This window comes from Terrapene carolina, unplaced genomic scaffold, assembly GCF_002925995.2.
Source record: "Terrapene carolina triunguis isolate 2854851 unplaced genomic scaffold, T_m_triunguis-2.0 Scaffold85, whole genome shotgun sequence".
Lineage (NCBI taxonomy): Eukaryota > Metazoa > Chordata > Testudines > Emydidae > Terrapene > Terrapene triunguis.
Window position 1 is genome coordinate 9,719,038 of NW_020664436.1, and position 17,937 is coordinate 9,736,974.

The 17,937-nt window shown below is 46.7% G+C and overlaps 1 protein-coding gene across 3 annotated transcripts in view; it reads left to right on the forward strand.

Annotated features, from left to right (window-relative positions):
* The first annotated feature begins 3,961 nt into the window (after positions 1–3,961).
* EIF2AK2 (eukaryotic translation initiation factor 2 alpha kinase 2) overlaps positions 3,962–17,937 on the forward strand; it is a 35,781-nt gene continuing 21,805 nt past the window's right edge. For 2 of the 3 annotated variants that reach the window (XM_026649621.2, XM_026649622.2), the window contains exons 1-4: positions 4,243–4,313; positions 8,315–8,447; positions 14,122–14,242; positions 17,060–17,265. In XM_026649621.2, coding sequence (XP_026505406.1) covers positions 8,326–8,447; positions 14,122–14,242; positions 17,060–17,265 — 449 coding nt within the window. In that variant the 5' untranslated portion in view covers positions 4,243–4,313; positions 8,315–8,325. Of the gene's footprint in view, positions 4,314–8,314; positions 8,448–14,121; positions 14,243–17,059; positions 17,266–17,937 lie in introns of all 3 variants that reach the window. The other variant, XM_026649620.2, reaches the window with a different exon arrangement.

Sequence of the window (17,937 nt, forward strand, 5' to 3'; positions counted from 1 at the left end):
ACACACACACACACACACACACACACACACACACACACACACACACACACACACACTGTTCTGCAGCTGCTGCATAGTTATCAGTCCTGAATGTAGCTTGAGTTCGTGGCTTGATTTTGCAGCTTGGGTTCGTAACTTCTGGCGGCTAACTGGTCAGGATAGCTGGGCACAAGGAAGGGCTGGGTCTCTGTTGGGCATGCACCGATGCCCTTCCATGTTGGCAGCAGAATGTTACCCTCCAAAGTCTTCCATTTCACCCATCCTTTTTGTAGGCTTTAGTTTGAATCCAGAGTCTATAGGTCTTGCTGTGTCACGCTGCCTCTGGGTTTGGTGATTGATCACCCGTCAATTGCAGACGTGACTTTCAGCCTTGGACCTGGCTTTGATCTTCCTTCTATTGTACCTTTGTTCTTTTCTTTTTAGGGTGGACTCTTCTTACTTTGTTAGGGCTCTTGTCTGCATCTTCAGCCCTTGGTGTTTGAACTCTGTTTCATCAGGACAGGCTGGTGCTGGAGGTTGATTCCATCATCCATACATACCTCATTCACACATCTCAACTAAACTAATGAGATTACAGCAGGGTTTGCAAAAATGAAGGTTGGAGCCAGCTTTTACAAAATGGAGTAAGCGTTTTAAAATGGAGTTTGAATTACAATATGGCAAACAGTGAACAGAAGTAGACAAGTGTAGTGAATGGCAAACAGTGAACAGAAGTTACAATATAGACAAGTGTAGTGGATGGCAAACAATGAACAGAAGTTACAATGTAGGCAAGTGTAATGAATGGTGAACAGAAGTTACAATACTGAAACAGTGCAAGTCTCAGGGCAGGTCCACACTGGGGCGGGGGATCGATCTAGAAAACGCAACTTCAGCTACGAGAATAGCGTAGCTGAAGTCGACGTTTCCTAGATCGAACTAAATTTACTTACTTCAGGTCCACGCGGCGCAGGCAGGCTCCCCTGTCGACAGCGCTTCCTCCTCTCGGCGAGCAGGAGTTCCGCAGTCGACGGGGGAGCGCTTCTGGGATCGATCTATCGCGTCCAGATGAGACGCAATAAATCGATCCCAGAAGATCGATCTCTACCCGCCAAATCAGGCGGGTAGTGTGGACCAGCCCTCAGTGATTTAAGCAGGAATTGGATTAATAGTGAAATTTACAAAGGCAGCAGGCTGAACAACTGTGGCTCTTAACAAGCATCTTAATTGTCAATTAGCCGGTTATTGGGGTAACCGGTTTTATGAATGAATGTTTCAGTCATAAAACTTTATTTATGAAGTTATATTAATAAAGTGAACAATTAAAAACAATTTCATTCATCAGTTCTACAATGGAAATGTAAAAATCCTTATTTCTGTAGCCCAAGGTCCAGTATGATTTAACAGCAGATTGGGAACTACAAAGTGTGGAATGCTGGGAGAACTTCCTGGTTCCCCCAAGGATGTATCCTCTGCCATTTGCAGCAGGAAATTTCAGCACTGGCTGAAGCTGGGAGGAGGAGGTAGGCAAGCAGAGAGGAAGCTGCTGGACTGTAATCTTGTTCTATGTTTCTTTATAGGTAGGACCAAAAAGGGCTTAAAGAGCATCCTGAGAGGAGTTTAAATGACACAAAAGGAGAACATGGGCTTGTTTGTTTTGAGGTTTAGTTATTCTGGGAGTTAGAACATGTTTGTAAGGGGTCCCCTCTGCCCTCCCAGCTGGAAGTTTCAGCACTGACTGAAGCTGGGAGCGGGAGGCAGGCAAGCAGAGAAGATGCTGCTCTCCTGTTCTCTGTTTCTTTACTAAACCTAAAACTTTGTTCCTAGTGGTTTGTCAGAGTGGGTCTGGTCTGAGGTGAATACACATTGACATACAACCAGGGCTGGCTCTAGGCTCCAGCAAACCAAGAATGTGCTTGGGGTGGCACATTTTCAGGGGCGGCATTCTGGCCTTTTTTTTTTTTTTTTGCTTGGGGGGGCAAAAGCCTAGAGCCGGCCCTGGCAGCAGCGCATCATGGGCGGGGGTGCCCTGGGGCCACTCTGGTTTGCGCCACGAGGGAGCAGTGCTCACACCTTGTGGCTGGGCCGGGCAGGCTCCGAGCGGGGGACACTCGGGCTGGGGGCCGCCCCGTGGGGCACTTGGAGCCGCCTGTAGGTGCTGCAGGGCGGCCGCCCCCCAGCGCCACAGTCGGGGCTGGGCGAACTGGCCCGAGCCACCCAGGGACTGCGGCAGGGGGACCAGAAGCAGCAGCAACGGGGCCATAGAGGGCGGGATGCTGCCATGCGGGGCCCACGTCCCGCTCTCTGGGGCTCCGCTCCCTCTGGGGCTACCCTGCCCTGGCTCCTCAGCCCCCTGCCAGGGTGGTCCCCTGGCTCTGCCCTCCCGGGTCCCGGCCGGTCCTGGAGGCGGGAGCCCCGGTTGGAGGGACCCTGGGCTGAGGCGCGACCCGGGAGCCCCGGTGCTTACCCTGACCCTGTCAGCGCCGGACTGGCTGGAGGCGAGGGGGAGCAGGTGGAGTCAGCACTGGTGCGGGGGAGCCCAGCGCTGGGGTGGCAGGGGGTGCGGGTGAGGGAAGGCGGGTAAGAGCCCAGGGCTGGGGTGGGGGACAGCTAAAATTTTTTTTGCTTGGGGCAGCAAAAAAACCTAGAGCCAGCCCTGCATACAACACACAGCATACAGAGGAACCCCAAGTCCAAAGTTTCCCAAAGTTGTGTAAAAAGCCACAAGGTAGACTTACCCTATCTTGAACAACCTCACACTGAGTCAGTGGACAGGAGAGGGGCTACATTTCCATAACCAAACTCCAATAATGTGATTATATGCATAGACCATTCCTACCCATGTGGTACAAATGTTGGGGTTTATTTAGAATAGGCAGGTTTAGTCTTAAGGGATCCATCTCCTAAACACACACTATAGATGGGAGGCATATTTCACACTCTTTCCTTTGAGAATCTGTTGCTCCTGGCTGTTGTGCTCCTCCATTCTGAACACATCTCCTTGTCACTAGTTTTACTGGCTTTAGCCAACGTTCTCCTCCCTCATTCCTTAAGATAAGTATGGTCAAATCATGGCACCTCTAGTGTTTGATTAATTTCACTAATATTTGTCAAATAGTAGTATTGATTAACACATTTTATAGAATCAGCCAACTCACTAGCTGGCCAAAAGCTACCCAGGAAATATATTGGGCTGATGGAATTCATTACAGTCATTGGCTAGAGTTAGGTGGCTCCCCACCTAGCGTGCTGGCTTTGGGGATCACATTCTAACATGCCCACCTCTCCCGATTCATTACAGAGGGGCTAGGCACCTAACTCAGGCTTTGTGGATCCTAGTGTTGTTCCTGTGATTTTGAAAGAGCCTGGCTCCCTTTTGCGGAGCTGGGCTGTTTTTTCTTTTCCTTATAATATTGTCAGATTCTCAACCCATTGCAGGTTCAAGAAAGCCAGTAATATCTCTAATCTTGTTGTAGATGGCTGTGTATTGACTCTCTTTGATGCTGTGCAGTTGAAACCCATATTTTATAGTGTAAGCATTTCCTCCCCCTCCCCACCCGGGGAAGAAAGGGAAACAGTGGAAGGGGATGAATGGACTTGCTTGGGTATCTGCACGTAGCAGGGCAACTTATCTGGAAGGGCCCATGTCACAGGATGTCTGACCCTTTCAGTGACAATGGGGCCAGCTCCACCTACGCTGTAATTAATGCTCCCTGCCTGAGCAGGCAGGGCAAATGGGGGCAGGGGTTAAGACGGCAACCACCCGGGCCTCAGAAGAAAAAGGCCTAAAAGAGCAGAGGCAGGAGCTGGGCGCGCACAGGAGCGGAGTCGGAGCAGTGGCTGGTTCTGCAGGAGGAGCAGGGGGCTGAACTGCAGCCCCCGAAGGGGGAACCGAGGCTCAGGCCTGGGGAGGGGGCACGAGCGGAGCCCCGGGCTGTGCAGAGGCTCCCCGCTCCCGCGGGTGGGGGGGGCTGGCGGGGAGATGCTGGGTTTGGGCTCTCCCCTCTCTGCTGCGGCTCCTCCCGGGCAGCGGCTGCTTGGGAGGGGCAGCCCCAGCCCGCCTCCCTGCTGCCCCAGCCCGCCTCCCTGCTGCCCCGGCCGCTCGGCTCTGCTCTTTGCACCCGCGGAGGAGGCGGGCCCGGCAGGCGGCGGCGGCGGCTCCTTTCGGTTTCGATTCCGGAGCCGACCCGGGGGCGGAGCGCGGCGGCTGCTGGGGGCCGGGGGAAGCCGCTGCAAGGAAACGAAACTGGGGCCGAGCCGGCTGACTGCGGAGCCGGAGCAGGGAGCCGCTGTCACTGTCCCGCCGCCCTCCGAGCGCCGTCCCCATCCAGGCGGTGAGTGCGGGACGCGGGGGGAGAAGGGGCCGCTGCGTGGGCGGGTCGGGGAGAGGCCGGAGCTGTGGGGGAAGCGCAGAGGGAAGGCTGAGATTGGGGGGCGAGTTGGCCCCAGGGAAGTCATCGGGCCCTTTCTCAGCCCGGCAGGCTCCTGCAAGGGGGGAAGGGGGGAGCCATTAGTACAGACTATAGAGGTTGACTGGGGGGGGGGTAAGGGGTAGGATGGAGGAGATGAGCTGGGGTGCCCTGGCTCTGGGTATTTTCTGCTTCCCCGAGACCTCTCACTAGGCTGCAGAGTGTGAATTGGAACAGGCTTGAACTTGCCCCGCACAGCCAGAGTTGGGCTAATGAAGAACTGGGCTTCTGGTCCTATGACAAAGAAAGTGTTAACATTGACATGACTGTTTCTATCTCTGGAAACTAAAAAAGACAAAGAGGGGACTCCGTGTCATTGGTGGCATCACTTACCTCAGCAACGGGACATGGCCAGTGCTGGGGACTGCGGGTATTCTTGGGAAGCCACCAGTGACTTCTGTTCCCCTTACAGGGGCAAAGTAAACGTCTAAATATAGGTGGTTAGCAGTCTCTAAGTCAGGGGTGGGCAAACTTTTTGGCCCGAGGGCCACATCGGGGAATAGATTGTATGGCGGGCCATGAATGCTCACAAAATTGGGGTTGGGGTGCGGGCTCTGGGGTGGGGCTGGGGATGAGAGGTTTGGGGTGCAGGAGGGTGCTCCGGGCTGGGATTGAGGGGTTTGGAGAGTGGCATGGAGATCAAGGCTGGTGCAGGTTCCGGGCGGTGCTTACCTCAAGTGGCTCCCGGAAGCAGTGGCATGTCCCTTCTCTGGCTCCTACAGAAAGGTGCGGCCAGGCAGCTCTGCACGCTTTCCCATCTGCAGATACTGCCCCTGCAGCTCCCACTGGAGCACGTAGGAGCTGGAGCGGGGCCATGCCACGGCTTCCGGGAGCTGCATTGTGCGTCCCCCGACCCTGCGCCTTGGCTGGAGCGCCGGAGCAGGCCAAGCCGCGTGGTGTGGCTCGCGGGCCAACTTAAAATGGCTCGTGGGCTGCAGTTTGCCCACCTCTGCTCTAAGTAGAAGTTAATGCAGCCATTCCTTTTGGAAATGTGACACTTGTGTGTGGGCAGGGGTGGTTATGCTTATGATCCGTATCTCTGAAATACAGACCACTAGGCACCCAGTCACAACAATGGATTTGAAGTCCCACTGTTCCAAAAAAAGGAGTACTTGTGGCACCTTAGAGACTAACAAATCTATTTGAGCATAAGCTTTCGTGGGCTACGGTTTATGCTCAAATAAATTTGTTAGTCTCTAAGGTGCCACAAGTACTCCTGTTTTTTTTGCGGATACAGACTAACATGGCTGCTACTCTGAAAACTGTTCCAAAAGTTTTATATTACAAAACAAATGCTACAAGGGAGTGTGGGGAGGGAGAAAATCATGTGGATATATTTTTATACTGCTGTATGAATGCCATGCTCCTCTGCAGCACTTCTGGCATGTTGAAATTCAGAGAGAGAAAGATGTTAATTGCATTCCCAGTAGTAGTGAATCAAACTGCTACTTTACCTCTGTGTCAGAAAGGAAACAAATAAAATACTAATACAAGTTAACTATAAGAAATCAAAAGAGTTGGGATATGATTTTCCCTGCTGCTGTTCCTAGTACTCTCAGGTTGTTGGTCTTCCAAAGTTTCAATTTTTCTTTCTAAAATCATATGGCTTTAAACTGAGGTTTTAGTTTTAAGGATGGTGACTTCCTTTTCTATTTTTAGTGTAGTTCTTTATCTCTTTTTCTGTACATTTGGGTCCAGATTCTAAAAGATATTTAATAGGGCTGTCAGTTAATTGCAGTTAACTCACACAATTAACTCAAAACAAATTAACTCAATTAAAATGGCAATTAATTGCAATTAATTTTTAATAGCACTGTAAAACAATAATATAATTAAATTGGTATTCTAAATATATTTGGATATATTGATTTCAATTAAAACAGAATGCAAAGTGTACAGTGCTCACTTTATATTATTTTTTATTACAAATATTTGCACTGTAAAAAAGAAACAAAGATATAGTATTTTTCAGTTCACCTCATACAAGCACTGGAGAGCAATCTCTTTATTGTGAAAGTGCAATTTACAAATGTAGTTTTTTCTTTTGTTACATAGCTGCACTCATAGGCACCCACTTCTAATGGTGCCGGAGGGTGCTCGACCCCCTGTGCCCTGGCCTTGCCCCGACTCCACCCCCTGCCCTGGCCCTCCCTCCCCTATTCCAACCCCTTCCCCAAAGTCCCCGCCCCAACTCCGCCCCCTCCCCGCCCCATTCGACTCCATCCCCAAATCCCGGCCCCGCCTCCTCCCCTGCGCCACGTTCCCGCTCCTCCCCCCTCCCTCCTGGAGCTTGCTACAGCTGTTTGGCAGCGGCAAGCACTGGGAGGTAGGCGGAGGAGTGGGGACGCGGTGCGCTCAGGGGAGGAGGTGGAGGAGGTGAGGTCGGGGGAGCTTGGCTGCCAGTGGGTGCAGAGCACCCACTAATTTTTCCCCGTGGGTGCTCCTGCCCCGGAGCACCCATGGAGTCGGCGCATATGGCTGCACTCAAAAACAAAACAATGTAAAACTTTAGAACCTACAAGTCCACTCAGTCCTACTTCTTGTTCAGCCAATCGCTAAGACAAACAAGTTTGTTTACATTTTCAGGAGTAATGCTGCCTGCTTTTTACTTTCAGGTGACATTGTAAATGAGAACAGGCACTCCCATGGCACTGTTGTGGGAGTATTGCAAGGTATTTACATGACAGATATGCTAAATATTTGTATGTCCCTTCATGCTTCTACCATCATTCCAGAGGACAAGCTTTCATGCTGACAACGGGTTCTGCATGATAACAATCCAAAGCAGTGCGTACCAACGCACGTTCATTTTCATCATCTGAGTCAGATGCTATCAACAGAAGGTTGATTTTCTTTTTTGGTGGTTCGGATTCTATAATTTCTGTATTGGAATATTGCTCTTTTAAGACTTCTGACAGCATGTTCCACACTTCGTCCCTCTCAGTTTGTGGAAGGCACTTCAGATTCTTAAACCTTGGGTCAAGTGCTGCAGCTATCTTTAAAAAATCTCATATTGGTACCTTTTTTGCATTTTGTCAAATGTGCAATGAAAGTGTTCTTAAATTGAAGAACATATGCTAGATTGTCATCTGAGACTGCCATAACATGAAATATATGGCAGAAAGCGGGTAATACCACGGAGCAGGAGACATACAATTCTCCTCCAAGGAGTTCAGTCAAATTTAATTAATGCATTTTTTTTTTTTTTTTAACAAGTGTCATCAGCATGGAAGCATGTACTCTGGAATAGTGGTCAAAGCATGAAGGGGCATATGAATGTTTAGCATATCTGGCACGTAAATACTTTGCAACTCTGGCTACAAAAATGCCATGCAAACGTCTGTTCTCACTTTTAGGTGACATTGCAAACAAGAAGCAGGCAGCATTATCTCCCGTAAATATTAACAAACTTGCTTGTCTTAGCGATTAGCCAGGGCCGGCTCCAGGCACCAGCGTAGGAAGCAAGTGCTTGGGGCAGCCAATTCAAAGGGGCGGCACTCCGTCCAGTATCGGGGTGGCACGTCCGGGTCTTTGGCGGCAATTCGGAGGCGGGTCCCTCATTCCCTCTCTTCCTCTTTGAGCTGCCGCCAAAGAGGAGGAGAGAGAGGACCCGCCGCCGAACTGCCGCCGAAGAATAAACTGCAAGCAATTAGGTTCTATTACCAAGATGAACGAGTCTCACATACAACAAATATTTTCTGGGAAAGCAATCCTAGTTGTTCTCTGCATTTGTAAACATTTCCTTACTTTGCTCCAATACCCTTGAACAATGTGGACTTCCATCTTTGTTTGTGTTTTTATTCCCTAAGGCAGAGACAAACACTGAGAATGCAAGATTATTTGTCAAAATTTCTTTCTCCTCACAGTTTGTGCCGAAATGGCAGAATATTATGTTAAGCCACAGTTGTACAAGGGAAAACTTCATGAATATTGTCAAAAGAATAAATTACAACTTGAGTATAAGGATGTCAAAGTGGAAGGCCCTCCTCATGATCGTGTGTAAGTTCACAGTGCATGCCGATAAATATTACAACTTATTTTAATGTGAGAATATATAAAGTGCTGTGTAAGTACTGCAGCAGTGCTTAAGTGGTTATAGCTTGTAACTAGTCTTTTGCAACAGCCCTAGAAATTGGTGGGTAGGAATATAACTTTTTGTTCTGAAGTGTGTGTGTGTGTGTGTGTGTGTGTGTGTGTGTGTGGAGGTGGTGTCAGGGAGCAGGAAAAGGTATTTATTATTACTGTGGTAGTGCTTATAGGCTGTAATCAAGAATCCGGGTACTGCTGAGCTAAGCACTGTACATGCACACATCAAAAAGTCAGTCCCTGCTCCAAAGCCCTTTAGACTGACCTCACACTTGGTAAAGCAACCCCCATCCTTTCATGTATTTATACCTGCTCCTGTATTTTTCACTTCATGCATCTGATGAAGTGGGTACTAGCCCACGAAAGCTTATGCCCAAATAAATTTGTTAGTCTCTAAGGTGCACAAGGACTCCTCGTTTTTTTCTTAAAATCTAGGTAAGAGTTTATGTATTAGAGTCGTCATACAATATTGTCTTTGCATTTCTGCTGCACTTGCAGATTTTAAAAGACTAATGAAGTTGAGTAGCTCTCTCTGTGAGCAGTTTGTGTAAAATGGTGTATTGTGGATGTAAAGTCTCAGAACATGCATACTAACATTAGGAGCTTATAAGGAGTTGGCTAACAAGCTCCTGTCACCCTTGGGCAAAATCTGTTTCCTTCTCTCATTTCCATCTTTGTGTTTTTTTTCCCCCCATGTTGTCCCCAGTGTGTGGAATAACTAGCAAAACTAAACATCCCATGTCCCTCCACTCTTCTCAATGAGATCCCTCTTAAACATTGACTTCTGTAATGACCACCAGCACTAACCCACATCATATTCTTTTTTTAATCCTAACATTTCATCAGAGTACTAGAGAGTGAAATTGGAATAGCAAATATAAACCTCTAAAATAATTTCTCTAAGGTCTTGTCTACACTACGCAGTTAGGTCGACGTAAGCTGCCTTATGTCGACCTAATAATGTCTGTCTCTACACTACTTCCCTTCCGCCAATGCAACTCACCTGCTACGTCGACTCAATGACTCCACCTCCATGAGAGGCATAATGCTTAATTCGACGTAGGTAGGTCGATGTAGTGGCAATATAGACACTGCGCTGCTGACGTCAACCTAACTGGGCTCCAGGAAGTGTCCCACAATGCTCCGCTGCAACCGCTCTGGCCACCGTTCTCAACTCTGCTGCCCAGCAGCCAAGTATGAAGGAAACAGCCCGTCCCCTTTAAAAGGACTAGAAACTTTTGAATTTCTATTTACTGTTTGTTTGGCGTGGAGTGCTTGCCTGCCCAGCTGATCATGAGGGCCCCACACTCCAAATACGCTCCTGCCTGGAGTACACAGGAGATGGTGGATCTTCTGGGTCTGTGGGGAGAAGGGGCTGTGCAGGCACAGCTCCGATCCAGCCGAAGAAATGTAGACATATATGAGAAGATCGCTTGCTGCATGGGGGAGAATGGCTACACCAGGGACATGCAGCAGTGCCGCGTGAAAATCAAGCAACTGTGGCAGGCATACCAGAAGGCAAGGGAGGTGAACAGTTGCTCTGGTTCAGCACCGTAAACATGCTGCTTTTACAAATAGCTGCGTGCTATTCTCAGTGGCAACCCCACAACGACCCCCAAGAGCAGCGTGGATGCATCTGAGAAGTTGGAGTCCGAGGCCACTGCAGGCAACACTGAGGAGGAGTCTTGGACGAGGAGAATGGGAGACAGGCAAGCGGGCGATTCATTGTCTCAGAGAGCCAGGATCTGTTTGTAACCCTGGAGCAGTCCAGCCAGTCACAGCACAGCAACATGGCAGAATGTGATGCCAGGGCAGAAGCCTCTGGTGAGAACGCAATTCCAATTAATATTTTGGGGTCATGTGTTCTTATATGCTATTTTTTTTATTTAAAAAAATCAGTTGAGGTAGAGTGGCTATTTGCTTCCCAGTGGCCACACCAGCTTGGCAGAGGGTGCCCTGAGAAAAAGACTTCGTACACAGGGATGGCCTGGGAATCCTCCATAGAGATCTCCAGGAAACTTTCATGGAGGTACTCTGCAATCCATTGTAGAAGGTTTCTATGGAGGGTTGCCTTATTTCTTCCACTTATTTCTGGTAGGATACTTTCCTGTGCCACTCCAGTATTAATTCAGCTGACATCATGGCAGTACACAGCATAGCAGCATAAGGACACTGTCTGTACCTGGATGCTTGGAGCAGCTGTTACCCTCAGGAGCATGATATGAGCTAGGGTCACCTACAGGAGACGGTGGTCGTTTTCAGTTGCTCAAACCTCAAACCATAGTGCCTGCGGTCACCCCCCTAGTGATTTTTTCCCCCCTTTTCCTCCATGCTTTACAAAACATGGCCATAGTTTGGGTGACAGGGGTCTCTGTTGACCCCAGAAACTGCAAGCCTCAGGCGCCAGAGAGCAGTAGCAGCAATGGGGAGGGAAGGAAAATGTTGTGGTGGCCACACACCACCGCAAGCCCTCCCCCCCACATCGCTTCTGCAAAGGTTTGCAGTTTGGGGGGGGAATGCTGGTCCCTGACCTCCAGACAGTGTCCATGTTACAAAGAGGAGGTGGCATGGCCCCCTGGCCAGCTCCAGTACTGCCACAGGTTGCCCACCCAATGCTGGTGACGGTCTGGTGCTCATGCCCCCGGGTCATAACTCACCATGACTGGGACAGCAAACCGGTTCAATGAATACCTTGCAGAAATGAAAATGTTCTGCTTTACACTTGCTTGGATTCAGGGGAGTGATTTTTATATAGCATCTCTGTGCTAGACCCTAGGTCTGCACTGACAGTGGTTCCTTTGTGCTTTGCATGGTTTACAGTGCAAAGTGTAGCTTTCAGCTTTTCCTCCACACCAGTGGAGAGGATCTCCCAGATAAGATGAAGGCGTGATGACATGTTTAATGAGATAGTGAACACCTCTGGGATAGTGGACGCTGAGCAGAGGGCGTGGAGATAGCTCTCTCTGAAAAAATGGATGTGGGCAGGAGAGAAGCCCAGGAGAATGAGCATGGCATGCAGCAGGAGATGCTGGGCATTCTGAAGGAACAGACGTGTTGAGGCATCCAGTTGACCTTCAGGAGAAACGCCTTGAGGCTTGACTCCCTCTGTAGCCCCTGCAGAATGGCATTCCAACATCTCCATACTCCCCCTCCCCCCTCACACATGTTCCACTAGGCAAGGGCGGACAGTGCAATATCCTTTCCACTCAACCCCAGGGGAGGGTGCCAAGAATAACAGCCGCACATAGGCAAGGCAGCTGTGCTTTTAAAGACAAGATGGATGTGTTTTTCCCCCTCACAACTTTATTCCACTCTTTCCAAGGTTCATTGCTTTTGTTAGATCTTTCGGTGTTTATATCTGTGTGTAATAAAAGTCCATGTCTTGAAAATGAAATCATCTTTATTAATTCAAAGCCTGAGGGTGGTAGGGTAAGGGAGGGGTAGGGAAACTGAGGCACTAGGAAGGATGTGCACGAGAGAAACACTCAAGGTTCAGATTATGGGTAGGCACAATACAGAAAAGCAGTGCACGTTACTGTGGATCATTACTAAAACAGGTTTTCAAAGCCTCCCTGAGATGCATTGCTCCACTCTGAACTCTTCTTGTAGCTCTGGTATCTGGCTGCTTAAAATTAGCAGACAGCCTGTCCACCTCCATGCCCCACCCCTGCGAAAACGTCTCTCTCTTTGCTTCACATGTATTATGAAGCACACAGCAGGCAGCTATAGCCATGGGGACAGTTTTTTCAGCGAGGTCTAACCTAGTGAGCAAACTGCGCCAGTGACCCTTCAAATGGCCAAAGGCACATTCAACCACCATTGTGCACTTGCTGAGCCTGTTGTTGAACCACTATTTGCTACTGTCCAGATGTTTGGTGTATGGATTCATGGGCCATGGGAGTAAAGGATAGGGTGTCTCCCAGGATCACTATGGGCATTTCAACACCACCAATGGTGATTTTTATGGTCTGGAAAGAAAGTCACTGCTTGCAGCTTTCTGAACAGACTGTGTTCTTAAAGATGCATATGTCATATACCTTCTCAGACTATCCGGCGTTGATGTCAGTAAAATACTCCCGGTGTTGTACCAGCACTTGCAACATCATAGAAAAGTATCCCTTTCTCTTTATTTATTTTTTGGCAAGGTGGTCTGGTGCCAAGATGGGGATATGCACACCATTTATCGCCCCACTGCATTTAGGGAACCCCATTGTGGCGAAGCCATCAAGTATGTCCTTCACATTGCATGGAATCACTACCCTCCTTAGCAGAAAGCGATTAATGGCCCTGCATACTTGGATCTCAACAACCTCCCACGGTGGATTACCAATTCCAAATTGATTCCCCACTGACTGGTACTAGTCTGGCATTGCAAGCTTCCACACAGCGATTGCCAGTTGCTTCTCCACTGTCAGAGCAGGTCTCATTTTAGTGTTGCTGTGCTGCAAGGCTGGGAAGAGCTCCACACGCAGTTTTGTATGTGCAAGGCCACTTTCCAGGAAGTTCTGCAGCCACTGCTCGTCATCCCATACCTGCATAATGATGTGATCCCACCAGTCAGCACATCTTTCTTGGCACCAGAGTCAGTGTTCCACCATGTTCAGCTGCTCCATGACTGACGACAGCAACTGGGAATTGTTTCATTCCATAGCTTCCAGCTGGGCATGTTCCGTGAAGCAGTTCCTCTCGCGGCCCTGGAAATACTTCAGGATAAGGCCTATGCTCACCACAATAGTGCACAGCTGAGTGGGGTCCATGCTTCTCTGGAGATGGTGTATGTGCAGCTATGCCAACCTTTTTAAAAAAAGGCATGAAATATTGTGGGCTGCAGATGAAATCAGGGGAGGGAGAAAACTGCATCATGCGACGTTAAAGCCATGTTCCCAGTCACCGCTGTGAGAGTGTTTTAGTCCTATGAGGCATTGCAAGCTTTTCCCAACCCCCCCGTGGCGAGTTGCACCGTGGGATAGCTACCCACAGTACACTGCTCTTTGCATTGATGCAAGCGCTGCTAGTGCGGATGAGCTCCACGGACACAAAGAGTGTGGTGTGGACATGCACAGCCAATTTAATTACTGCAGCAGCTGGATGTCGATTTAAGTCGACTTCAGTTTGTAGTATAGATGTGCCCTTAGTAAAATAATGATGCAGTGGCAGAACAAGGGTGGATGTCATTTCGTTTATGTAACCAAGGCAGGCCAGCCTTCTCTTTTCCCACAATCTGGAGCAGTGAAGAGCATCCTGGTGTTAGGCCCCTCCAAGTCCTGGACATGTATCAACAGATTCAAGCTTATCCATCGCAATCTTAATGCACTCTTCAGTGCTTTTGTAAAGCAGCTCGGTGTTTATAAATGTTATAGTATGAACATGTGATTAAGGAGGAGGGAAGATATTATTTATAAGAACACTTGAAGCTTCCAAAGAATTATGAAAATGGGGTTTGGGAGATGATAAACACCTGAATGCTTAAGTACGTGCATAACATTTCATAGTGCTCTAAAGATAAATGAACAATGGAATCTTGATAAAGTCCTTAGGCATATGCCACAATTCAGCTGTGTTCAATGAACAGTTTTCTTTATTGCAGGTTCACTGTCATGGTTGTAATAGGTGACAGAGAGTATCCTGTAGCTACAGGTAAAAACAAGAAAGAGGCAAAAGAAGAGGCCGCAAAGGCAGCATGGGATAGCATAGCACAGGAAAATCAAGTAAGTAAACAACATCTTTTGTTTAAAAGTAAATGATAAACTATCATTGTTTTGTTTGGGTCAGAGGGCTTTGAATGGGTCATCTTCTAATGTAGCCCCTGAATCATGGTATAGGCAATTCAAATGGTCTCTAAACTCTGAGTGACAGGTGTCTGTCTAGTCTAGAAAATCGTTAATTAATGGCAATTCTACTACATATCAAAGCCAAAACTAAAAACCTCTAGTCCTGGTTTGTGGGACCAAAAAGCCCAACAATGTGACTAGATATTACCTGCTCTTTTTAGAACATCCTCTTTCCTATTTGTAAAAAGATATTTGTCCAGACCAAGTGGATCTATTAGAAATTTCTCTGTTGGAAAAGAATGTCCTTTTGTAACATTCCATTAGAGTTTTTTCCAGACTTTTTATTCTTTTTTATATTCTTTACAGTTATTTTTGGAAAAGATATTCACATCAGTCATGAACATTTAAAAAAAATCAGTGTCCACATTATAGTTTAGAAAAAAATGTTTAGTTTCAGAACCATAATGGGGGTAAAAAGTGAAAGGGATAAATTGATGCTAAATATAACCTGTTAAATTGAGGTATTACTGGAAAGGAAAATAAAAGTATATTTAAAAAAAAAAAATCTCCAAGTCTGTCATATAGACATCTTCTAACAAGACTCTTCTTTTCAAAGATGTTGAATAAACATGACCCAAGAGCTAAATCTATCTTCATCTGACCATATATTGCAGAATGAAAGTGCTTCCAGGAAAATAGGCTGTAAGAAGGAGTTGTGATCTGAAAGTTCATTATAGTCCCATTTTCTAGGCATACGTTTTCAAGCTAAATGTCTCCAATTAAACTTTTTCATTGATCGTCTCTAAGCAACAAATTACACTTGGGGGACACAAGTGAATCCAGAATACCAAATATTAAACACTTCATGCAAGGCATATTTAATCTATCTAGCAAGTTACATTGGATTTCTCTGTCAGTAGAGAGTGAGAGGCATTTTGTCAGACCTCACTGAATTCTCCCTTTTGAGATGTAGTGCCCTGAACTGAACAGAGCAAGATAATTAATCATTTTCATGTGGTAGTCCTGTTAAAATATGTCATTTGTGTTTATTGCAATACTCATTATTTCTCATTACTGAAATATATTACATTTATTGTTCACAATGGCCATAACTGGGGTTAAGGAGTTGAATGGTGAAGACTGTTTTATGGAGCTGCCGAGTAGAGCTGGCTGGAAAGCTTTCTTGTTTTGTTTGGTTCTCCTCACCCCAGAGGAAAATCTTGTGGATTTTGGCCAAAAATCAAAAACTGAAATATTTCAATTCTGAAATGCCACTGTGGTGCCTCCTTGGGAGCTGTAGTTTGGATGTCTCATGCTCCTGTTGTTTTGTGATCAGGATTGCATCTCTTATGATGAACCATAGAATTCCTTTTGGGTCAGGGGGAGGCAGTTCATCCTGGCAGCTCAATGCCTGTGGCGCATCATGGGAGATGAAGTCTAGCTATAGAGCCTGGCCCATAGAGGAGAATGGGAGCATGAGGTACCCGAATGACAGCTCCCACAAGAGACAGAGGCTGCATTTCAGAATTGAATTATTTCAGTTTCTTCCTGACCTCCTCTTTTTAGCATTCCAGGGAGTGAGCAATATTTCTGCAAAGCCCATATGTACTTCACAGTCCTGTATAGAATGTATATTTCTACATGGTGCATCTCATGAATGCGATAACTGGAAGGAGGTGTTTTGCAAACAGAAAAGCGCTCTGTATTGGTTGGTGTCCAAACATGGGATGCGGAACAAGGGCCTGTCATGGAAACAAATAGTCTAACTGAATAAGAACCATACTCAAAACAACAATGTTCACTAGGCAAAACCTGCACTGAGTCAAGTTCCAGTCGGAGCTTTATTTTATGTGAATGACTATTGCTTGTGGGGAAAAATGCTGGAACAAAAGGTTTAGCTACTGTAGGTTCAGTACCAGCATTACAAGTATTCCCCCTACACTGCCTCATCCTTGAACTGCAGGGACCTCATTAAGGGGTTGGAGGAGAGTACTTTAGTCTTCAGGCACTTGCAGATACTCTCTGCAAAGAGGTTAAAGGCTGAAACTGGTGGAGATGGTGATTATGGTGTATAGATACCTATTGAGAGCAGTTACTCACTTCAGTGGCCACAAAACAGTCATCAAATGTTAATTTGATCAGGATTCAAACTTAAATAACTGCTTGTCTTTAGATACAAAAGGCACCGAGCACAGAACTAAGGGAATTCAGCCTGACACCTACGCATCCTAATGTCATTCAATACTTGCTAATAGGTGAAAGCCTGTGCTGTCACATGGGTCTATGCATAAAGTCATGTGTGTAAAATGGCCGAGACTTTAAACATTGAATAGTAACAGATGATGAATCCCAGTGGTGATTGAACCTGGTCATATTCCAAATAAAAACAGCTCTCAACCGTGCTTGTAGCTGTTTCCATCACTTTGTGCTGATTGAACAGAGATTCTAGGCTTCAGCGGGAGTCACCAGCAGGTGACAAGCCTGAAATCTTCTTATATAGATTTGTTGATTATAAACTTCTTTGCAAAATCTACAATGGGATAGTAATTATCCAGGATGGTTCTCCACTTTACAGGGCCAGTACACCCCATTAGTGGCGATTGTGAAGTGGTTTATTTTTAAAACGTTGTGAAATGTCTATAACGGTTGGTTAAGGATTCACAACCCCTGCAGTTATACCAGCACTCTCATGATGCTCATTTTGTGCTATTTGGTAATTTCAAGCTATGCATATTTTGTATATTTATTTTGTAGACTAAACAGGCTTCACTCCCACAAACTCCACAGCCGCAACCGCCGCAACCATCGCCGTCACCACCATCACTGCCAATAGCGTTTTCATCATCGGAAGAGCTACAGCCACTTGATTATATCTCCATGCTTACCAAATATGCACTAAAACATAACATAATGATTGACTATAAATTAGAAGATGAATCTGGACCCCCCCATAAAAAAACGTAAGATGTAGTTAATGTTGTTAATTCCTTCTGCTTCTTCTCTCTATTTGCCTGCTCTGTTGTTTCTTTACGTGGATGCTTTTAAATGAGTCTCCAGAACTGCAATCATGTACTCGCTGCTAAAGTCAAAGGGATCTGTCACAGTGACTTGCTTGAGGAAAGGGCATTTTTTTGTATCTGTTACTGGAATGAGATCTACCCACAATTGAAACCATAGTGGGAGGAATTAAAAGTGAATTGAATCCAGATAGCGGTGGAACTATTCCAATATCTGTTTCCTAATAATTGCTCCCAAAAGAGTGATATTTAGCAAGGTATATTTCTTTAAAAATATTGACAGTTTGTGACATTGCCAATGCATGCCCCCCTAATTACTCCCTTACAAATTTCTGATCAAATCAGCTTTTGAGATTGGCTTAACAGTCCTATAAACCAAGGAATTAAACCTGTTACCACTGAAGTCACTGAGAGTTGTTACTGCTTTCATAGAGAGCTGGATCAGTTCCCAACTGCTAAAACACAATCTTCAAAGGAGAAAACATGGCTATTTGTACATTATGAGAAGCAAAACAATTCATAAAGGAAGCCTTGTTTTCAGTCTCAGGGCTGGCTCTAGGTTTTTTGCCACCCCAAGCAAAAAATTTGCCGCAACTGCCCAAGCAAAAAAAAAAA